Source organism: Cebus imitator, unplaced genomic scaffold (genome assembly GCF_001604975.1).
Source record: "Cebus imitator isolate Cc_AM_T3 unplaced genomic scaffold, Cebus_imitator-1.0 Scaffold432, whole genome shotgun sequence".
NCBI classification, from domain to species: Eukaryota; Metazoa; Chordata; class Mammalia; order Primates; family Cebidae; genus Cebus; species Cebus imitator.
The window spans coordinates 1,506,190-1,530,824 of NW_016107747.1; the positions used below are offsets into that span (position 1 = coordinate 1,506,190).

General features: G+C 35.7%; 1 protein-coding gene, 1 long non-coding RNA gene and 1 other non-coding gene across 5 annotated transcripts in view; all 3 read right to left on the reverse strand.

Annotated features, from left to right (window-relative positions):
* MRPL3 (mitochondrial ribosomal protein L3) overlaps positions 1–24,635 on the reverse strand; it is a 40,344-nt gene that overhangs the window by 11,154 nt on the left and 4,555 nt on the right. For 2 of the 3 annotated variants that reach the window (XM_017510178.2, XM_037731939.1), the window contains exons 4-6: positions 24,417–24,515; positions 16,300–16,399; positions 13,866–13,926 (exon numbers count right to left, since the gene is read on the reverse strand). In XM_017510178.2, the coding sequence (XP_017365667.1) occupies positions 13,866–13,926; positions 16,300–16,399; positions 24,417–24,515 (260 nt within the window). The remainder of the gene's footprint in view (positions 1–13,865; positions 13,927–16,299; positions 16,400–24,416; positions 24,516–24,635) is intronic. The other variant, XM_017510179.2, reaches the window with a different exon arrangement.
* LOC108290377 lies at positions 4,122–10,301 on the reverse strand. Its single transcript, XR_001819550.2, has 2 exons — positions 8,289–10,301; positions 4,122–8,134 (listed from the first exon to the last, which is right to left on the reverse strand). It is a non-coding gene; the product is annotated as an uncharacterized LOC108290377 (long non-coding RNA).
* On the reverse strand, positions 6,142–6,278 carry LOC119468445. The gene has a single exon (XR_005197124.1). It is a non-coding gene; the product is annotated as a small nucleolar RNA SNORA58 (small nucleolar RNA).

The window sequence follows — 24,635 nt, forward strand, 5'->3', positions numbered from 1 at the left end:
TGTCATAGAAGTAGAGACTATAACAGTGGTTACCCAGAGACTGGGGAGAGGATGAGGATGGGAATGAGGAGGATGGGGAGAGGTTGGTTAATGGGTACCAAACTACAACTAGGTAGAAGGAATGAGTTCTGGTGTTCTATTATACAGTAGGCTATCTACGGTTAACAGTAAATTATTATATACTACAAAATAGCTAGGAAGGTTTTTGAATGTTCTCACCACAAAAAAAAATGATAAATGCACAAAGTAACAGGTATAGTAACTACCCTGATATGATCATTATACAATATAAACATTTCTTTTAATTTGAATGTAACTTTTATTTTAATTTTGACTGCTTTAATAATGAAATTTAAATTGACATATTTTTCTCTCTTTTCTATGAACTTTTTTTAAATTGTACATTAAGTTCTGGGGTACATGTGCAGATCTTGCAGGATTGTTGCATAGGTACACACATGCCATGGTGGTTTGCTGCCTCCATTACCCCCGTCACTTACATCAGCCATTTCACCCAGTGTTATCCCTCCCCAACCTCCCTAGTCTCTTCTGTCCCTCTCATAGCCTCCCATCCCCAACAGACCCCAGTGTGTGATATTCCCCTCCATGTGCCCATGTGTTCTCATTGTTCAACACCTGCCTATGAGTGAGAACGTGGTATTTGGTTTTCTGTTCTTGTGTCAGTTTGCTGAGAATGATGGTTTCCAGATTCATCCATATCCCTACCAAGCATGTGAACTCATCCTTTTTTATGGCTGCATAATATTCCATGGTGTATATGTGCCACATTTGCCTTGTCCAGTCTTTCGTCGATGGGCATTTGGGTTGGTTCCAGGTCTTTGCTATTGTAAACAGTGCCACGATGAACACGTGTGCATGTGTCTTTATAATAGAATGATTTATAATCCTTTGGGTATATATCCAGTAACAGGATTGCTGGGTCAAAAGGAATTTCTATTTCTAGGTCCTTGAGGAATTGCCACACTATCTTCCACAATGGTTGAACTAATTTATACTCCCACCAGCAGTGTAAAGTGTTCCTATTTCTCCACATCCTCTCCAGCATCTGTTGTCTCCTGATTTTTTAATGATCTCCATTCTAACTGGCGTGAGATGGTATCTCAATGTGGTTTTGATTTGCATTTCTCTAATGACCAGTGATGTTGAGTATTTTTTCATGTTGGTTGGCCTCATAAATGTCTTCTTTTGTAAATTGTTCATATCCTTCGCCCACTTTTGAATGGGTTTGTTTGTTTTTTTTCTTGTACATTTGTTTTAGTTCTTTGTAGATTCTGGGTATCAGCCCTTTGTCAGATGGGTAGATTGCAAATATTTTTTCCCATTCTGTTGGTTGCTGGTTCACTCTACTGATAGTTTATTTTGCTGTGCAGAACTCAGGTTTCATTAGATCCCATTTGTCTATTTTGGCTTTTGGTATTGTAGTCATGAAGTCCTTGCCCATGCCTATGTCCTGAATGGTATTGCCTAGGTTTTCTTCTAGGGTTTTTATGGTGTTAGGTCTTATGTTTAAATCTTTAATCCATCTTGAGTTAATTTTAGTGTAAGGTGTGAGGAAAGGGTCCAGTTCAGCTTTCTGCAGATGGCTAACCAGTTTTCCCAACACCATTTATTAAACAGGAATCTTTTCCCAATTGCTTGTTTTTGTCAGGTTTGTCAAAACCCACAATCAGATGGTTGTAGATGTGTGGCATTACTTCCGAGGCCTCTGAACAATATAAAAATTTTAAGACATCAACTTGTACCCCATAAATAAAACTGCAATGTGTCAATTAAAAATAAAATTTGCCTTTGACTATGTTGGTACAAATGATACAATGAAAGGACTGGAAAAAATTTTAAGACTGTACTAAATTTTTTTTTTTAGACAGGATTTTACTTTGTCAACCAGGCTGGAGTACAGTGGTACAGTGATAACTCACTGCAGTCTTAAACTCCTGGCCTCAAGCAATCCTCCCGTCTCAGCCTCGTGAGTAGTTACGACTACACACTACAGTTGCATGCCACCACACTCAGCTAATTTTTAATTATTTTGGTAGAGACAGGGATCTTGTTTTGTTGCTTAGGCTGGTCTCGAACTTCTAGCCTTGGGTGATCCTCCCACCTAGGCCTCCCAAAGTGTTGGGATAACAGGTATGAGCCACCATGCCAGGCATGTGACATTATTTTTATATACTCTTGAAGATTTTTTTTCACCTTTCACTAGATAATAGATCAACATATTTTTAAGAGTGTTCCCTAACTCCGCCAATGTTCGCTATTATTATATAGTGTACTGCATCAGGCCATTTACAAAGAGGACAAAAAGACTATAAAAACCAACTTCCACAAGGACTTGCTATGTATTTAACAAAGAATTATCAGAGAGCAATGGACTGAAGAAAGCCTATATGAATAATAGAGTTTGTTTTAAATACATCAAAAATCCACTATAAAAATAAGGATAAGGCTGAGTATGGTGGCACACACCTGTAATCCCAACACTTTGGGAAGTTGATGTGGGAGGGCTGCTTGAGGTCAGGGGAGGCCAGCCTGGCCAACAGTTACCACCGCAAATTTGAAAACAAAAATATAAACAAAATGATACATGTACAACCTAACAGCTGAATACTATCAAATTATAGGTCAAAAGTTACTTTTATAAGAATAATTTAAATGTAGCTTATACCACATTCTTCACATTAAGCATGTGAACAGTATGCATATAATTTTTTTGATGTGAAAACTCAGAATAATGTTTATACCTGATCAAAGGGCTAAAACATATCACATACTAAAAACCCACTATTTAGTTATGTAAACTGATTAACACCTAAGAAGAGAACAATCAAATATTTTACTGAAATTATGTTCCAGAAAGTTAACAAATGTTTCCATTTAACACTGAATTTTAGAACATAATTGGAAAGTACAGTGCTTGGCAATTTAAAAATGAAAAAGAAATACCTAAAGAGTAATTTGAATTTACCGTATCAGTTGGCAAACAATACTTCAAAGAAGAAAGGAGAGAGAGAGACTGCCAACGCTAATCTAAATGAACATGTTACTCTGGCAATTCTTGGTAGAAAGTTTACTGGTACTTCTGTGTTATTAAACTGATGATCTCTTACTTAAAAAGAGTGTGAGTGAATGCACCAACAGAACACATGCCAGGTGAACTACAGAAAATAATTTAGCTCATTTTAAGAGTCAATAATTATAAGATAAAAGTGGTATCCTGAAAGTGCTAATTATCTGTTGGCTAATTACAGACTGCTTTTCAATCCAGCTCTAGAACACATCATGTAGTTATACTTGTACAACAGGAACCTCTTCAGTAACCTTTAAACAAAAGAATAAAACATAAATAACATGAAAAGTTATTGGCTGAATTCAGACTTAGAGAGAACAGAGTGTACCTGTTGATCCATGGGGGGTACAGGTATTTATACTACTCTCAGTTGTTACTCAACTTGAGAACAAAAATAAAACAAAAGCAAGAAATGAACTAATCTATACTTAGCATAGCCAGATACATTTCGAAAATAAGGTTTCCAGAGGTCACAATCCCTCACCCCTTTTCTGCTATAGTTTTTAATGATGGTAGAAGAAAATCAAATAAAGAAAAGCTCAAAGGGGAAAGAACATAGAGATCCCAATTTTAGTGAGATATATTTGAAAATTAAGAAGACATAAAAGATGTATTTTATTTATAGCACCTATACTAAATACAGAAATTCAGAAATACAATTTAATCCAGGAAACATTAATGTCTTTGCTTCTTAGTCCATTTCCCCTTAGCGCACTTTCAGTGCACCAAGGGTAGAAATTGTGTATTATTTAGCCCTAGTGCTCAGTCTAGAAAAGTCAAAAATTTGTTACTGGCTATAGCTGTGTCCTGGGAAGACAGGGGATTAAGTCTTCTTTCTTCTGTCCTACAGTTTCCCATTGTTGTATAATGTGCATGCCTTTTAGTTTGAAAAGGTGGTTTGAAGAAAATGAGAGGAGAAGCTTAAAGGTATGACTAACAATCCTGCAGAAGGGAATGCACAATTTAATGTTTCCCACTGAATTCTATAAATCTCTAGAAATTCTTACTATGAGAATTTCATTCCCTTGCTATATTGTGACAAATGCCCAAACATCTACAAGCAGACAAACAGGTTTTAATATAAATCCACCACATATTTCTTTACTTTGTGGGAAACTGCCTTTCATTGCATGATTCTGGATTTATTTGTCTATAGGAATAAAACGAAATGTCCGTAAGGTGAAGAGCGACCACATACCTGCTTTTAAACCCATCCATTCTGTGTCCTCTTTGAACTTCCTCTAAAACTCCCATCCCCTGAGTCTCTCTCTACCCCTTGAGAAGCCACTGAATTCTCCTACCTTCTTTTCCCTTCATATCCCCCCTCCTCTTCACTAGGACACAAACTCCTTCTCTCATCTACCATCCACCCTCTGCAATCCATCTTCCTCTCCAATCACTCTTTGGAACTCACTCTGAGGTTAACCCCCAAATCCAAGTCTTTTACTAAAACAACTTTTATTATGGAAGTTTTAAGGAATATTCAGGAGCAGAGAGATTAATAACTCATTAAATCCCAAAGTATCCATCACTCAGTGTTGGACAATTACTGACTTGAGGCCAATTTTTTTCAGCTGTTCCTCTCCTCTGACAACTCCAATAGATTATTATGAAGCAAATTCCAGATACCCTATCATTTCATTCACAAATATTTCAGTGCAGATCTCCAAACACTAAGAATACCTTAAAAGAACAAAACCACAATACCATTAACACAACCCCAAAAATTTAATTTCTTAACATCAGTGTTTAGATTCCTACAGGCTCTTTTAAAATAGAATCTCTCCATAGGGTTTTCCTCCACCCCTTAATGTCCCGCCCCTTTCCACTGTCATTTCCTCCCTATTTTCGTGCTTCTGTAATATTCCTTCAGAAATCTCTTTCCTCTTGCTGCCTCTGATTCTCTTCTCATTAAGGTTTAAAAGCGGGGTTGGCAAACTGGCCTGCGATGGCCGTATGTTTTCATAAATAAGTTTTATTGGAACAGTCATGCACATTCATTTACATATTGCCCATCTCTACTTTAGAGCTGCAATGGCAGAATAAGTTAGTTCTCTCATGGGCAAGAGAGAACATAATGTCTGCAAACCTAAGATATTTGCTATCCTGTAGGTTGAAAAAAAGTTTTTTTGATCCCTGAAGCTATTAGCAATAATCTGCAGTTCCACAACCTTGCACTCTGGCAAGAATTCTACTAATCCCATCTACTATGATCCAACTGGAAGTGCCTCAGCCATTCGATTACAGTGTTTCAGAAAGAAACCAACTATTACTCCTCCTTCAAGTTATCCTTCACAGCCACTAGAGCAAAATTCCTAAGATGATAATCTAAATCACATAAATTTGTTCTGCTTTAAAAAACAAAAACAAGCAAACAAACTAAACCACAAACTTAGGTGGTTCCCCAGTAATATTTTTAGCTTTAATACATGCTTTTTAAAAAATAACTGGATCCAACCTAACTTCCAAACACTGAAAGCTCCTAGTCATAGCACATTATTCCATGAGTCCCTATATAAGCCATCCTTCCATGCCTTTGTTCATTTTGTTCCTTCTGCCTCAAACGCCCTTCCTATGACATTGTCTATCTTTCCATTATTGCCATAAAAAAAAAAAAAAACAAGTATTTATTATCAAGTTGCATCACCTGTAAAAAAAAATTTTTTTTGAAACAAATTCTCACTCTATTGACCAGGCTGGAGTGCAGTAGTGTGATCTTGGCTCACTGCAACCACTCTTCCCAGGTTCAAGCAATTCTCACGCCTTATCCTCCCAAGCAGCACCTGCTACCAAGCTTGACTAATTTTTTTGTCTTTTTAATAGAGACAAAGTTTCGCTACGTTGGTCAGGCTGGTTTCAAACTCCTGGCCTCAAGCGATCTGTCCACTGTGGCCTCCCGAAGTGCTTGGATTATAGGTATAAGCCACTATGCCCAGCCCAAAATATTTTTTATTTAAAAAAAAAAAAAAAATCAAAATCCATACTCTAAGTAGAGGTTTTTCCATTAGAACCATTCCCAAATTAAGTTTTCTTTTTTTTTTTTTTTTTCAGGGAAATGTTAAGAGTCCTGCAATTTATCCAGCCACTGATGAAGCTGGTTAGAGCTGGCAGGAACTCCAAATTATTCTTGCATACACTGTCCCCCCTGCCTGGCCATGAGCACAGTCCGGCAAGGTCTACGAGTATGCCCTCCAAATTAAGTTTTAACTTTCTCTCTTTATGCTGTAAGAAGTTTAATCGACTTGTATATACATCACTCAAAAAACTAGTAACTGTGTACAGAATGGAGAAAGGACTCCTGACTTAAGTATACAACAAAACCAGGTTACATTTTTAAAATTTAATAAAAAGAAGTGGGGATGGGAAGGTGAAGAAGTTACTGGTTTAAAAATCAGCTTCTGTTATGGTTAAACATTACATCTGAAAACAGGAAAATGGAGATTCACCTGGGTTTCTAGCTAAAATCAAGACTGAGCTGAGCTGAATCACTAAAACACACTAGAGTTATGATGAAATCTTTTAACTGTGATAAAATATTACTGAATATAAAAGCAAAGTATCTATATCAACATCAAAAGAGTATCTGGTAGGATATAATAATCACTTTACTACGCTTTAGATTCAAAATATCCAAATGCTCTTAAACAAACAAAAATTTCCAATAAGCAAAAAAGAACATTTTTTGCCAAAATATATTACATGTATATAAAAGGCTTATTAGCTAGTTGACAGTCTCCCTTAGGATTGGCTTTTAACTCATGATAAACTAATATGGCACAAACATTTTACTCTTTTGCTATAGGTTTCTCCTCATTTCAGCAAACTCACCCAGATGTTACCTACTTACTTGCATTTCCACACAGTATCTCTACTGAAGATCCCTGTGAAGTCTGGGAGTCAATTTTTACCCAATTCAGTGTTGCTGTCTAAACCTACTTGATCAGTGATGAATAGCTGCTAAGCCCTCAAGTCAGTCATGGTGGAATTTTCCAGTTGCTTTGTGTTCCATTCACATATAGTTTAGAAGGTGGCATGGAGTATCAGTAGATCTATAACTCTTTAGGATGAATTTGTGACAGCATGACCTGAAATGCAGGTATATGATTTCTGTCTAAAAATCATAAACCTCTCATCAATATCTGGGGACATGTTTATCAACAAGAGTGCAAGGACTGCATTGCTTATGGCTTTTCTGACATCAAATCTAGCTCATTCAATAGCACAAAGAGCCAAATGTGCAGTGATTTCTTCAATTTCCCAAATGCACTAAATAAACCCAGAACGCCAAATTTGCTATCCTGGGCACACTCTGTTCTTCTCAAAAAAGAAAACACAAATGACCAATTCTGCAGATCATGAAAGGACATAAATTTTCTGAAGGTCTTCAGCCATACAACGCTCCTCAATAGACTAGAAAGCCATATTGCCATGAGCTATGAATCTACTGTTGTGTATTATTTCTTCATTAGCAGATAAGGGTGAGTTGTGCCACCTGGAAAACTGAGGAATTATTTTTTGGAAACAGATTTTTAGAATGAAAGAAACCTTAGAAACCATTTAGCCTCAGACCCTACAGGTTAAAAATAATGAAATCTAAATCCCTACAAATTAAGCCACTTGCCCAAAATCAAACCACTGGTAAATGGAAGCATCTGGTCACGCTTTCAACTCAGGTCATAGTGCCTCTTGAGAAACAGATTAGAGGAAAAATATTAAAATATTCTAGCAAATCGGAGAGGCATGAAGCCACTTTCTGAGGGCATTCTCTTACTCTGTAAATTCCAAATATAGTAGAAAGTATGTGATCTTAAAATTACCTGGAGTGTTTGTAAAGCTACTACTTTGTTACATAAAATATGATTTCTAATACATTAAGGCGGCAAAACTTAATGTATTAGAAAACACCAGAATTAAATTCCTAATAATGTCATGTCTTCTATTCATTTCGAAAGACACTTTTTCTATTCAGGAAAACATGGATCTTTCTTTTTAAAATTTAAACAAATTACAAAGCAGCAACATCAATAATAGTGATAGCAGCCAATACTCCCGAGCATTAACACTTTTTTTATTTTTATTTTACAAAGATCGGGTTTCACCACGATGGCCAGGCTGGTCTTGAACTCCTGACCTCAGGTGATCCACCCCCTCAGCCTCCCAAAGTGCTAGGATTACAGGCGTGAGCCACCGCACCCGGCACTCCTGAGCATTTATTATGTGCCAGGCATTGAGCTAAGAGCTTTCTATGCACTGTATTCCATCTTTATAACATGGCTATGAAGTACATTTACAATTCTAGGTCACAGAGCTACTGAAAGGCCATGCTTTTAGCCACCACCCTAGACTGTCTCTTATTAGGCCTTAATTTGGCTGAGATTGAGTAAAAAGATGCTGTTTTGTAAATAGGGAGGCAATTATAGATGACCACTAATAAAATTTTTAAAGCACAAAAAAAACAACTAAATATAACTACCAACACACCACTCTCCCAATCAGGCCTCCATTTTGATAAACTGATTTAAGAGGGATTAATTTTTACAAGATTATTTCTGTCTATATTTAATCACTCATCTTGAAAACTGTTTCACTAATACATTAAAAACATATTGCTTCAATATCTAGTATATAAAGTTACTTTTTAAAAATGAAATAAAATTGAAAATGTATAGGACAGCACAGCAACTGTATCCTGAAGGCAGCACATACCTTCTCCTTCCAGAGTTTACAATAAACATCTACCAGTTAGAACAATGAGCCCGTGGGCAGAGTTTCTGACTGTGTGTAGACATTCTTCCCTGAACAGCGTATAGGGCTAGGCATACAGCCCACAGAGTCTTTACTCTTTTAAGAGCCCACGTGACATTTGAACACCTTTAAGACTTTGATAGGAAACAATACTGCTTTACACATTTTGGTATTTTAATGAAGGAATCCACACTAACTGAATCTTAGTAAAGGTGCTCCAATACCTAATCTCCTCCATTCCACTCCCCTTAATTTTTATTACTAATGATAACATTATCAAGTATTTATCTTTCTGTTTTGAGGCCAAAGGGTAGCAAGAATTTAAAGGGCACCAACAACTTTAAAGTAGTAAGATTATTCCTGAAAACGAGTTGTTTTAATCAGTCCAGACTTGTAGACAAGATTTTTAAAGTATCCTTCTTTCAGAAAGAAAAAAATATTTTAAGTACTTGAAATCTTCTGACTTCAAATTTTAAGTAAATAAATAAATTCCAGATAGCCAGAAGAAATATTACTTCAGGTATACACTGTCATGAATTCAAAGTTTAGCAAGACATCTCGAAGGAAAGGGTCTCTCCATGTCATTATGAACGCATCATTACCATCACTACTCTTCAAGTCCTTTCAGAGAGATACCTAACACTGCTCCCTAAACAGCAGAATGCATCTTTAGTTTTCTTTTTGTTCTTTGTTTTATTCTTTTCTCATTGCTTCCTTTTTTTTTTTTTTTTTTTTTTTTTTTTTTTTTTTTTTTTTTTTTTTTTTTTTTTTTTTTTTACAAGTTATAATAAGCACCACTAGAATTCAACAGAAAAAGAATGGGCTAAACATCCTATGCTGAGGATAGAATCAATAGTCATACCTCAGCTTACTATTTATACATTATCTATAGTTGTTTCCTCTTCAAAACTGAGACTGAAAGAATGGGAAAACGTTAGACTCTAAACCATCATCTATTAAAAGTTACAATGGAATATAATTGCTACTACAGAACAAGAACATAAACTTTAAAAATGTACCAGGATAGGGGTAAGGACAAAAGACATCATTATACATGCTAGTTTAAAGATTTTATTTGGAATGAATTACATAAATTGTCATATTTTTAAGACTGGGCTTAATTATCTATTGATACCACAATAAAACTATGTAAAATTGTTCTGCTAGGCAGTTTTATTCATCAGATGTAAAAATATTTCCCATACAATCTAAATGAAATTTGTATTCTACCATCCTTTTGATGAAAAACTCTTGCTGGTATTAAGAGTAAAAATTAAAATTAATTCTGGTAAATTATATATTCATCTCACACACTAACATGGCACTGGAAAATTTACCTATTCATCTAGAGAATTATAGCAAACATCAGTATATGTAAACACAATGTATCTTTCCTGTAAGCAAGTTTCCTATTGCAATTTTATTTTAAAAGGAACATTTAAAATTGTTTAGTATGTTCTCACTGGTAAGTGGGTGTTAAACAATGAGAACACATGGACACAGGGAGAGGAACATCCATACTGGGGCCTGTCAGGGGGTGGGGTGCTGGAGAGGGACAACAGGGGAGGGGGGCAGGGAGGGACAGCATTAGAAATACCTAATGCAGATGACAGGGTAATAAATGCAGCAAACCACCATGGCATGTTTATACCTATGTAACAAACCTACATGTTCTGCACATGTACCCCAGAACTTAAAGTATAATAATAATTAAAAAAAAAATTGTATGTCTTTGAGAAGCTGTTACTGTTGATTACAGATCACTTTTTTAAAAATTGTCTGCAGACAATTTCACTCCTGAGGTAGACAGGTTCTACTAACACTATTTTCTTGAAATGTAGACAATGTTTGTTCCTTTTAAAAATTTTCTTAGTTATTTCTAAAGCACATTTAACTCAGCAATTAAAGCTAAAGGTATAAGGTAAAAAAACATTGAAATCTAGTACTAAAAATATAAAATTATTACAACATGAGAAAAATACGAAATTAAGAGACCGAGATCTTTTTCTTTTCTAATGAAAAGATAACAAAGTCAATTACTAAACAGACTAGTTTTCAGTTTTATACCAACTAAAATGTAATAAATAGGCCTATTTTTATTGGCAATGTTGTTTTAATTACATTAAATTTGTTTGCTTTCAAACAGATGTTTGTATGTTATAATTTGACCAGAGTTAAGGAAAGAAAGGCATTCTGAATTCTGTGCTAGGTAGAGGAGTGAGGAGAAAAAGTGGTTTAACTGATGACCTTCTATTTTCCAGTCCAGTGGTTCTCAATGTGTGTTTCTGGACCAGCAGCATCTACATCATGTGGAAACTTGGTAGAAATGCAAATTCTCAGGCATTAACCCCACACCTACAGAATCAGAAGCTCCATGGGTGGGGCCCACCAATCTGTGCTCAACTAACCCTTCAGGAGAATATAAAGCCCACTCAAGCATGAGAACCACTGCTCCAGCCTGTAAAACCATGTCCTTTCATCACCCCCTTAACCATGTCATTGCACATATTTTTCCCCTAGTGTTCACACTTCTAACAGGATTAATATCCAGAAGATAGAGCCCCAGAGTTCCAAAATGCATTAAGGAAAGAAGATAGAAGAGTTTACAAAGGAAAAAAAAAGTTAAACAAATGCATGCACATGTATGTGTACATGTACGCACATATGACAACACAGGGAAGTCAGTGGCAGAGAGAAGAGGCAGCAGCAACTAGGACTATATGCAGCTGGAAATACAATGCGGCACTTGGAGGAAATTCAAAACAGCTCCAGATGAGAAGGGCAACGAATCCTATAAATCTACAAGCATTTAAAAGTACCTTACAGCAATAATAACATGTCAGCTACAAGAGCTATAGTTAGTTATTGGTAACATTTAGTAAAAGGTCAAATAAAGTCCAATTCATTCTCATGTAAGTTGTAAATACCACATGAAGGTATGCATACACATGTAAGGTAAACTCTGTCCCACTGTTAATACAGTAAAAGTTAAACAGAATACTGTGTAGTAGCCCATATAATAATAGTGGTGATCTTCTCAAATGGAGGTCCTCACTTCTCCAGAGCTGATGGTCACTAATTTAAATCCCAGGGCTAGTTATTCCCCCAACTCTTATCAGCTACTTAAACCTAAAGCTGGTGCCGGGCTTTATACAATCTTGTTTTCTATGAAAATGATCTTACAAAAAACCAAAAAACAAGTTTTCTTCTTTTACTTTACACTTACAAGAAGGTAGCTGAAGTTTTAAAAATCGCTTTTAAGAAGCCAAGGAAACCAAACAGAAGCATTATGAGATGAAAGTATTTACTGAAGCTAGATAAGCATTTGAAAAGCTAGGCTCTAATCCAAGTTAGTCACAAGTCCGGCCACAAGGAAAATGTTAATAAAGGTTTCTGACTTTGCATGGATTCTTAGAATATCCCATTTTTTGTATAAAATACATAATGGAATTCACACATTAACTGTGTTTAAATTAACAAAATTACTATGTGGTATTTTATATGTAATAATTCAAAAAGTAACAAAATAACCTGATTTCCAACACACATACTTCCCCAACTAACCAAATCAAAGCTTTTAAGCTCCAATATTTTGAGTTCTTGCCAAAGGAAAGCAAAACAGAGTTACCAAGGAACCAGTGATTTCAGGGGTTCTTGTAACTAGGAAGGAGTCCACAATAATCAGGAAGCAGGAAAAAAAAAGGGGGATAGGTTTACAATCTTTCTAAAAAGAAGACCCACCTTACTACCAGTCTATCCCACATTTCATTTCAAAACAGCGAAATGAAGGTTATTAAAGCAGCTAGCAGTGTTTGCAATGGCCTATGTTTGAAACTAGGAAGAATGCATCTCAACTGTGTGAAGGAAAGTGATCCTAGCACTCACCCAGTTTCTTTTGATAAAAGCTGCTCTGGCTCAATCTCTGTGATTATAAACCTATCCCAGAGCACCTGTAAACAATGTCTTATTTTTCAGAGGATCCCAGTCAGAATAATCCCTGCAGCATTATCATGCAACAAAAAGCAGAAAACTGAAGCATCAAGGGAAATGAAATTATCATTTATGTAGAAGAAACAAGATAAATGAACAACAGCTGATATTTAGAGTTTTGTTTAGCCTAGGTCCAATGGATTCCAATAATCTATACTGAACAGTTTCTATATAACAAGAGCTTGGCTATTTCATTCTACAGTGAGGTTACCTAAACAAATATTTGAAAAATGAATTCTTCAAGATGTAAATGTTTTCTAGATATTCCATAGCCAGTACTGAACTGACCTAGGCCATTTGACACAAATGGTGAGGTATGAAAAAGCTACAGTACCAAAATAGCGCTACCCAGTCTTAAAATCCCCCAAGTCAGCAATTCTGATAAAGTGACAACTCAATGTTGCTTCTACCAGATTAAACCCTTAAGTGTTAAAAGTTTTTATGGGAGAAGTCTCATTTACACAGTACTGAGAAATCACGTCATGCTACTGAAGAGAAGTAGGGTATGACATTATTTCTTATTCCAACTTCTGATAGGCTTTTTAGAATTACAAAAACCTTTAGCGTTACTTTGGGGAAACCTTAAACACAACAGCCACTGTCACAAATACTATGTTTATAATTTAACTGTTACCTAGAATTAGAAAGAACAACCAATAACTAGACTACACAATAATCTCAAAAGAACTTAATCAGTATTGCTAACGTATTTTTCACCAAACTGTATGTTGTCTTTGGTATTCAAAACAGAATTAGGTCCAACTTCTGAAGAATCTGAATAATGTGACCTTTCTTTTGGCCCCATTTCAAGAAGGATATATCTCAATTTAAAAGCTATAACCTGATGTGAACTCTTTAAATACAAGGGATTTGGCTCAATTTAAAATCCAGTATGGTAGGTGGCATTAAAGAGCTGAATTAAGAATGAGAAGTATATTTATCCATTATTCACTGACTTGAAAGACTGTACTTCTTTCACTCCCTCTGTTCTCTCTTAATAGAGGAAAACAAAAGGAAAAGATAACTTGCTATGAGGACCTACGTTTTGGCTGTGACGTCCACATACTGTCCAGGACGAAAATGAGCAGCATAGAGAGGAGTGCCTTATGAAAAGAAAATGAACAATCAATATGAAATTTCACAGCACAGAAACAACTTTATTCAACATAAACTATATTCAGGAAGGCTTCTAGCTATCTGATTTCAAAAACGGTTAAGAGATTCTCTTCTGCAATTAGAAACATCCAAAAAATGAAATTATTCAACAAACATGTCTTTTGATTGACGATGCATGGGTCAGAGCAATATGGCCCAGTACAAGGCACACAGTGCTAGGTTGAAGGCACCAGACCATACCTGACTGACAGACTGGTGCCTTCACAGAGACCTAAAGTGATGCTATCTCGAAATGAGTGATTCCCATGACAGCACAATGTTCTTGCTGTTAAACACAGAAATCTGATGATTCTTGGTTGTTTTGCTGAATAACAGTATACTGAATTAAGACCTATGTCTTGTTTTCACATAGGGAAAACAAAAACAACTAAAACATGTTGGGGCTTGATGAAATATCTTGCACCCATTGGAGAAAAAGAGGGAAACAATTACTTGTACCCAAGTCCCTCATATGCTGGGTAATGATCATGGTATGTAAGGCATCTATATAAAGCCTCTACATATCAGATTTTGGGTGAACTACTTAGTCATTGTACCAGTAAAATACAGTCCTCCAGTTCACACCTAGATATTTAGAATAGCAAAAAATTGCCTTTATACTCTTTTAATTGTATATAGAAACATTTACAAAACTAGTTGTATGCAAATAAAGTCTTACCTTAAATGTACTTGGGAGATATTATTTAAATTTTGTGATAAATCAAAGTCCTTCATAATATTGTTTACATAAACTTGAAACTAACATTTATGAGAGCTATTTGGCAATTAATTAGCAAACATTTATAGGACACTTACAAATACGTGCAGCTACAAATTCAAGAATGTAAGACATGGCCCCTGGCAGCGAGAAATATGTTATTTTGAAGAATAAACATTAACATCTTTAAATAAGATACACTTTTTAAAACGACAGAAATCACTGTAGTAGAGAATGTAACTGAAATTTGATTACAGTTACAGTTTATTTAGTATAAGCAATAAAGGGCTGTAGGATTTCAGGGGGGAACCTCCTTTAATTTAGGACCCAACCTGGATTTATATAGGCAGAGAAAAACCTTGAATGAATATAGAGACTTAATCAATCCACATTATCTACATATTACCAAAACATCACACACTATTACCCCATATGAATATATAATTATGATTTGTCAATCAAAAATAGTATTAATTTTTAAAAAAGAAATTAAAAGTGACCTTTTATGAGGCTGAATTGCTGATTTCTGACTCACAAAAAGAATTTTATATGAATCGAGCTACAGCAAAAGTTAATGTGGGCTTAATTTTATCTTTATGATAAACATAAACAAAGAGTTTAAGAAAGTTAGATGTGCTAATATCAACAAGAATATTAAAAAGTGCTTCACAACTGTCTATACAACCAAATGTTTTAGAATTGTCTCTTTATATTTAAAGTATTCCCACTATAAACTATTCTAATATACAATGAATTAAGTACCTCTACTAATTTTTATATTTGTTTAATTCCCTTTACTTTGCCTCAAAATTGCAAAACCTTAACCTCAAAGAATACTTTTAATTCTACCTTATATCAAGGCTGATCCTCTGTCACACCAATAAGAGCTTACTGCAACTATACTTTACTTCAAGCAGTTCAGTTCAGATATTAAATACCATATCTTAAAACAGCATTCTACTACTATCTTCTTGTCAGAACTCAAGTTCAGAGATCAGGGAGCTTTTCTGAAGTTCAGACATCAAAATGTTGTATTTTGCTAACCACGTGAGCTAATGTAATCATAGGACAAATCTTTACTCTTTGGCATTCCTTGGATTAGGCAAAATACCTTGGAATTTTTAAGTAAGAATCTTTACAATAGGGTGTTATGGTTGGTCCCTTCTGTTGTTATATTTTCCTGAGTTCTTCTATCTAAGCAAGAGCCTGGCTGTTTTTCAGGAATGCCAGCCTGTGAACAATAATCTTTGAATTTTAAAAGCTGGTCTATTTCTTTGAGGTGGCTTTTTAAAATGTTAAATTCTCTCTATATTAAAAACCAAAGTGTTCCTCCCTCTTTCACAGACAGCAAAGAGTTCTCTACAGGTTTTTCTACAAAAAAAAAAAAAAAAAAAAAAAAAAAAAAAAAAAAAAAAAAAAAAAAAAAAAAAAAAAAAAAATGTTTGCTCCTAGTGATTAAATCAGATATGGTTTTTTTTTTAAAATTTAAAAACAAGTGTTTGACACTTTGCATTTTAGATGTAGCTTTATTGAAAGGGCTGACATTAAACCAATCTTATATTTGGGTATTTTTACCTCCCTCCTCTCCCTGACCTCAGATTACCTGGTTTAAGTGCAGCATTTTCTGTTATACGAAAGATTTTAACTTTCTGTTTTGGCGGCAATCCAAGTTCTCGGTAAAATTCCAGTAGGTGTGTAGGTTTCTAGAGGAAAAGCAGCAGACATAAGTAACACATTGAAAATAAAGGTGGAATTGAATGCATAGAGATCTAAACCAAGTTATTAATACCCCAGAAAATAAATCAAAGCATACCTTATTCCTTAATGAACAAACGGCACCCAATTCCCCTTGTTTAAGGTAGGTGAGATTTATAGCTATGTTATTACATCTCCGTGAATAATCTTACTACTTAGATTCCAACCATGCACACAGTGTTCAAATATAGTACACTAGGAAAGACCTCTGTTCTGCAGAAAAATAAAGAGTTGTGCTCATATTTAAATTCTGACTGGAGACTGTATCAAGAACCTCAACCCTGAAAAATCAACTCTACCTATTCTGCACTTATTCTCAACTGGAAGAAAATATGGTATGTTATATTTAAATGTTATGTCCACAAACTTCAGAATCTCTAATGTGGCCTGGCCAATCTACATATCTCTGGTTAAATCATTTTCACATTCTCTAAGGAAACTATGTCACATCCTTTTCTAAAATCTTCAGCCGTTTCCTCTTCCTCCTTTGAGTTCATCAAGTGAAAGATTAAGAGAACTTCCCCATGCTTTTACCAAATCAAACTGTCTATACCAGCACTCATATATTAATACCCTTATCCTCCCACCCTACTCTAGGTTACACGAGATGCACATGAAGAGATTTTAGAAAATGCCAATGCCAAGGGCACTCTTAGAGTTTGTAACTTCACTGTCGGGTGTGGGGTGCAGGCATTGCTAATTTTCAAGCACCTGACATGATTTCTATGTCAAAATGGGGTTGGAAATCATGCTGCTAGATGAACTATACATACTTTTATTAAAAACACTAATTTCCATCCCTTCTCACCTATTCAATGGTTTCCTCCTGAAATTGTCCCTACTCTCTTCTAAAGAAATTTTCATTTTTCCCCCTTTCTATTGGAACTTTCCTATCACTATATAAACATGTCACAATAATTCACATATTAAAACAAACTTTTTCTTGACCATATATTCTTTAGCTAATTTTTCTGCTCCCCCTTACAGCAAAGCTCCTTGAAAGGCTTGATGAGTCTACTCTCTCCTCCCATTCTGTGAACCCAGTTTAATCAGGCGCTTTCAGCCCCTAGCACTCAATGGAAAGTGCTTGTCATCCACCAAGGATCTCCACATGGTCAACCACACTGGTTGATACTCACTTTACTGAATCTAACAGCAATGCTTATAACACAGGTCACCCACTATCTCTATGTAAGGCTTTCTCTTGGCTTCCAGTTACCACTCTCTTAGTTCTCACATATGTGAATATCCCCACATTTCTAACTTCAATTCCAAATTCTACTTTGAACTATAATTCATATGTCCAACTGCCAAGTCATTATCTCCACTTCAATGTCATACAGAAACTTAAGCTTAACGTGTCTAAAACTGAACTCAACTCCCTTCACCAAGCCTGCCCTTCCCTGGCCTTCCAAATTTCAATAAAAAAGGCAACGCCATAATGCTTCTGTTTAGGACAAAAATTTTGTAGTCACCCTTGACTCTTTTCTTCTTCACATTCCACGTCCCATTCGTCAGCAATTCCTCCAGACTATTTAAAAATACAGTCCACACCAACCACTTATCATCCCACCCAATGTCAACCCTCATCCACTGTCTTCTACCTGGATTATTTAAACAGCCTCCTAACTGGTCTCCAAAATTCCAAACTCCTGACTCTCTAGACTGTTCTCAATTCACAGGCTGGCATTATCATTTTAAAACCTGAGTGGTATCATATTTATACAGTGGCTTCTACCTCTTGCAGAATCAAGTCCTAAGTCCTTACCATGATTTAAAAGGTTCTACACAATCTGACCTCATCTTTTACTCTACTCCTGAATCACCCTGCTTTAGAAAAAATGCACTCCCTTATTGGCCCAAAAACATATCAAACACCAGCCTCAAGACCTTTGCACATCCTATTGCCTCTGCCTAGAATGCTTTTCTGCCGTGTTTTTGTATGACTAGCTCCCATACGTATTCAGGTATCCATCAAAATATCAACTTACCTTATCTAATTACTCAATCTGAAATAGCACCATTTTTTGTCACTTATCCCCTCAGACTTATTATTTTATTAAAGCATATTATTTTATTAATATCAGTTTTTTAAGCATGCCAGGAAACCTCTGAGAAAAGTCCTTTACATTTTTAGCACTACTCTCCAAGGCATTTATCTCCACGTGTCATGATAGACATTTTTTACAGTTTCTATGTCTTCAATGACAGCAGTGCCCAACCTTTTTGGTACCAGGGACTGGTTTCATGGAAGACAATTTATCCACAGACCAGTGGAGACAGCAAGAAAAGTAGTTTCAGAATGAAACTGTTCCACCTCAGATTATCAGGCATTAGAGTCTCATAAAGAGCATGCAACCTAGATCCCTTGCATGCACAGTTCACAGGAGGGCTCACGGTCCCATGAGAATCTAACGCTGCCACTGATCTGACAGCAGGTAGAGCTCAGGTATTAATGAATGCTCACTCATCTGCCGTTCACTTCCTGCTGTGCAGTCTCCTGTTCCTAACAGGCCACAAAGCAGTCTGCAGCCCAGTGGTTGGGGACTCCTGTTCTATGCAACAGCCTCCCCATTTCACCCCCAAACGTACCCAAATGTAAGCTTCCTGAAAGCAAAGACTTGCTTTAGTTGCTGCTATATCTCCAGCTCCGGGTAGATCCTGCTGTCTGCTCTCCACCCCTGCTATTGTAAATGTCACTACAACCAGCATCATTAAAAACAAAACCTAAGGACATCTTATTATAATTCCTGTGTCTTCCCTCCATCTTAACTCTTACAACTTGATATATATAGATTGCTATAGGACTTGACAAAAAAGTTATATCCCTTTATATTTTCCTGATGTGAAGAGTGCCTCTTTCATCACAATGTAACTAACATAGGTATATCTATTTTCCTGCTCTTCCTTCTCTCTCAGCTGTCTAACCATAAAGAAACTGCAGGCCCCCAGTGGCTATGGTACTCTATGTATGCTTACCTGTATCTATCTGCACCGCTCTCTTCAGCTGTGATTTCCTCCCTACCCTGCATCTCCAAAGCTTCAAAGTTGAGGAAGACAGAATAGTAGGTAGATATACCTGTGTTGGTTTTATTCTGGTGAAAGAGGCACTCTTCACATTGGGAAATATAAACACGTCTTTGGTACTAAATTCAGTTATATTTCCTATCCAGACCCCTCTCTGAGCAGCCTTACCAGAGCACATTGCTCCTTTGTCTATAACAACACTAGACACTGAATATATCTCAATTATTGTCCATATCACAAATACTTATCTACTCACATGTTGGTCAGCATGCTGACCTGTGAGCACCTGGATAGTAGAGGCTGTTTTTTATTCATCTGTGTCTCTAGCTTTATAGCTAAGCACAGTAGCAGAGACGAACGGTTAAAAAAAAAAAAAAAGAAAGAAAGAAAGAAGATAAAGGACAGGCATCCATCTGGGTATAAAGTTTGTCTAACTCGTCCCACTCTTCTATTTTGCTGCATCAGTTCTGGGAACACGATATTACTGTTTGTGGTCTCTATCTTCAGGTCTAGTTACTGCAAAATTATAGGCCTAAAATATGTATCATGGCTTCCTCTGAGGATGAACAAATCGGCAAGAAGCTAAACTATTATAAAACCAAACCAACAGTTACTCATAATTTTAAAGCAAGAATAGCAACAACTGAACAACCCTAACTAACTCAAGATGACACTGATAATAACAAAGTGTCCTCCCCTCAAATTCCAATGGAGTGCCTGCATGGTCAGACTTGTTTGTAGAACATGTGAATATTCAGTAAACTTTACTTACTTGCTCAGTTTAAAATGTAAACCATTAGTACCCCTTTATAACTTACTCAGTTGCCTATAGGTGACAAGAAATTGGGTGGCATTGGACTATAAGCACAGAACTTTAATTTTTGTATCAGTCTACAACTTCATAAGAATCTCCCTGGAGCTCTCCAGTGGAGCCATACAACAAATGCCAAGAAGCTCTACTTTGATGTCCACTGAAGACTATTTTACACATCATAGAGTTCTCCCAAGAAGCTAACTTTTCCTCCACAAGAATGATAACACAAATTCATTCCAATCATTCTCTATGGTTTTACTTCCCACATGCTGAAATCTAACACTAACACCCAACACCACTATTACCAAGTCCCCTGCTTTTCATCTTCAATCACACTGACTTCTGCAACAACAGCAAACACAAAATTTTCATTTAACAGTATGGATCCTTGAAATTATTTTCCTGATGTATTAAATTCAGATTTATTAAATTTTTGAATAGACTTCAAGTTTATTTTTGACATTCACATATTCCACATGATTTTAAAAGCATATTATTATTTTGTTAATGCCAAGTTTAAGCATATCTGGAGGCTTCTGAGAAAAATCCTTTACTTTTTTAGTAATACATAACAGACTATATAAACATCTCAACCTAAGTAACTTTTTGGACTAAACCATAAATAGAACCAAGGTGAAATATACTTCTTAATTATTATCCAATTTCACTAATAGTACTTTTTTCTTTTAAAATCAAAATATTATAAAACTAATTAGGTCTCAGTCAGGAGGAAAACCAAATGCTCAAGCAGAGTTAAAGCCAGAAGCAGTGCAAAAGACTTTTTTTTTCTTTTTCAAGCTTCTAAATACGTAAATGATTTCAAAAGGCAATTTAAAAGACTGACAGTATTGTCACACTCGGATAATCCCATCTATGAGGTTGCATTCTTTTCCCCCACTTCAAAGTTCTCTGCAATTATCCTTACCACAATGAAAATGCCTCTGCTCCTAAGACGAATTGATTTAATCAATGTTTAGGGCCACTTGACTTACTCATTCGAAAACACTATGTACCACATCAGTTTTTATTTATAATAAGGTACAAAATAAAAAAGGCAACGTAGTCTAATTTCTTGGAGGCATAAATTCTTTACGGATTAAAAAAAAAAAAGCTCTAATGCTATCATAAAAAAACTGATTATCTCCAAATGTTGATATATGAAATTTTATATTCATAGGTCTTCATTTTTTAAAAAATCCTCTATAATCAATCTATTTGCATTTTCTCTGAGAGCTATAATATGGAAGTCTGTATACTTTTAGTTTCAAAAATCTTTTTCATTTTCAAACAAAAATGCTTTACTTACAAAGTAAAACTTTATTTTCACATTTCATTCTGAATAAAGGTCAGTTTATAGACAAGGCTTTTTCTTGATATTGTAATAAATGTTATCTGGACGCAGAAATTTTATATCTTGAAGAAATCACACAAGAAGGGCCTTTGCAGTACTTTCTATGCTAGAGAAGTGAAATTTATGTAAATTAAGTGGGTCAAAATCCACTGCAACATTAGAACACAACATCCAAATCACCCTGCTGTGCTATATAACCACTGAAGAGAATAAAGCTATCATAATAAGCTAAAGAGAAAATGTATGAACAGCTTCAAACATGAAAATGCAGTACCTAACATTTCTACAATTTTTAAATTATTACTAAGTTATAGTAATACTTTAAGTATTTTCATAAAATTTTGATTATAACACATCTTCATCACTAAGTAAAATACAGTAAACTGAGCTCCCATGTACTTTTTTCCCCCAGAGTTGTTCTTGAGAATTAAAATCTTCAGAGTACCAATGTGAGACTTTCAGAGCTGAAAGATAATTTAGAGACCATCAAGTCCTATTCTCTTTTTTTATGAGTAGGAAAATAGATGTTCAAAAGGTGAGTAAAGGGGACTTAAAGGTAGAAATCAGGATTAGAACTTAACTCCTCTGATCCCACATCACTCGTTTTCTCACCACCTCATATTTCAGAGGGAGCAATCTTTACAGACCTGCTGGGAATGGATTACCCTAGCATGCCTGATTTAGAAATATCAAGGTAATGATGTCAACCATTTACAAAGCTGGTAATGAAAATGAAGATGATGACGCTAGTCATTACAAAAACACAGAAGTACAATCAATTAGAAAACAGTGGCATCTATCAAACCAAAGAATCATTCATATGAAGGCTGGTACATATTAACACATTTTTAAAAGTCAAACACTTGATTTTTTTTTAAAGTTCCCATAACTATCTCATTGTACTTTACAATTACTAGGAAGTTATTTGAAACCTAAGTTTGTTAGTCAATAAACTGTCAAGAATGGCAGGATAGATATTACTATAAAGTTTTAAAGAAAAATAAATGGACTATACTACCATAATATTCAAAATAGCTAACTTCTCTAACACGAAACAAAATAAACCATGTCACAGATTCCAATGACTTCCACCACTACTCATTGACCAATCAATATTTCTCACCATTTATAAAACTATAATTTCCTGTAAACACCTCAAACATCTCTTTCCTCCAAAGCTTCCCTTTCCTTGTTCCTATCCCAGGGTATGGCATCGGCATTGACCTAGCTGGATCCTCCCACCCATTCCTTTCCAATCCCTGCACCTTCCATTCTCAATGCAACTGCCTTGCTTCTTCTAAAGGCTCTTATCAACTCTCCCCTGGTCTCTTAAAACAATCTCCTAAAAAGCCTTCCCTCCTACCAGATTTTTAAAATTTTAGTTAATTAATTTAACAATCTGAACAACTTACTGACCTAGTTAAAGAATTTAGAAAGCTCCTCAAAGTCTACAAGATGAAATCTGAACTCCTTCACACACCACCTTGATAGCTGCAGCTTCACGACCCTACCCCCACTGGCCCAGGCCTGCACACTAAAACGTGGCCACATCACACTTCTCTTCCCAAATACACATGCTCTTGCATGTTGTCTCTGCTTTTGCAGAGGCCATTCTCTCTGGCATGCCTGTAACACCTATTTTCCTTTCTGTTCTTCTTGTGAAACCACCTGGGCTTTTCCCTAGCAGAACTGGCTATCTCCGGTTCTGTGCTCCTTGGATTTACAGTATTGTACTGGGATGGCTGGTTTATTTCCTCACTAGCCTATGAGCTCCCAGTGGGAGATATCAAGACGCAGTTAAGTAAGGCTCTGGAGTCTGTCACTCTGCCTCTTCTTACCACGGGGTGACTCTGAATGAGTTTGTTAACTGTGTTAGCCTCAGAGGCTGAAAACTTTCATAAGGTAACAAATGAAAAAGGTCTAATGCTTATGCACCTGGCATGTAATAAATGTTCAATAAAACTTAACTATGATAAGAAAGTAGAGTAGTCAGTAGGCACACAATAACGACCTGATAGTTTTGACAGTCAGAGAGTATGGGTTGTATCCTAATTTCTGCCATGTTCATTTCATAAACCATTTACAATGAAAAACATAAGCAACGTGTTCTAGTAAACTGAAAGATGTTTAGTGAAAACCATCAACATATAAAGAAAGATTTTCTGGTTTCAGTTATTCAATACAGGATACTCAATGGGCAGCTTTTCCAAACTCAAAACTACAAACTCGGTACTCTCCTTAGGAAAAAAATGCTTGACTAAAAAATCTGATGTGGGTTCTTATACAGCTTTCTCCCAAAAACTGAAAGCTCCTTCTAGAATACACAAAATTAATTTCCACATGCTCTTTGTGTCAAGCATTAAGACAATTTTCCGTAGGAAGAAAGTGAAATGAAACATAAAACAGTAACAAAATAATCAAATCTATTGAGTGTCTATTATATTCCAGGCACATCTGAAAAACCTAATTTAAACCTTGTGACAAACCTATTAGGGAAGTAGTATTTTTATTCCCATTGTACAGATATACAAACACTACAGCTTTGAGAAGTAAAATTACCTCTTCCAGATACAGGAAGAGGTACTAGAACAAACTCAAAAGTCTCCCAGACTCCTGGGCAAAATGGCTTGGCCAGACTGCCTCCCCCAAATACACAATTTACCTCACAAACAAATGCAAGTTTGTGGCTGTGGAACAATCTCAAAACATAAACTCATCCAGATTTGAAACTAATGAAAAATGCAGTATTCTAGCTATGAAAATACATCCTTACACGAAAACGTGATACGGTTTTTCCTCCAACAGACAGGGCTGCCATTTTTCCATCATGGTTTTCCTTTGAAACATATTTTAGGACATGACAGTCTTGTACCTAAAAATAAATAAATAAATAAATAAACAAACAAACAAAGCATGTGCCAATATATATTTTAACATCGCAAACCAGCCACATTGAGACTTTAGGACAAACAGGAATTCCCTACAGTTACTT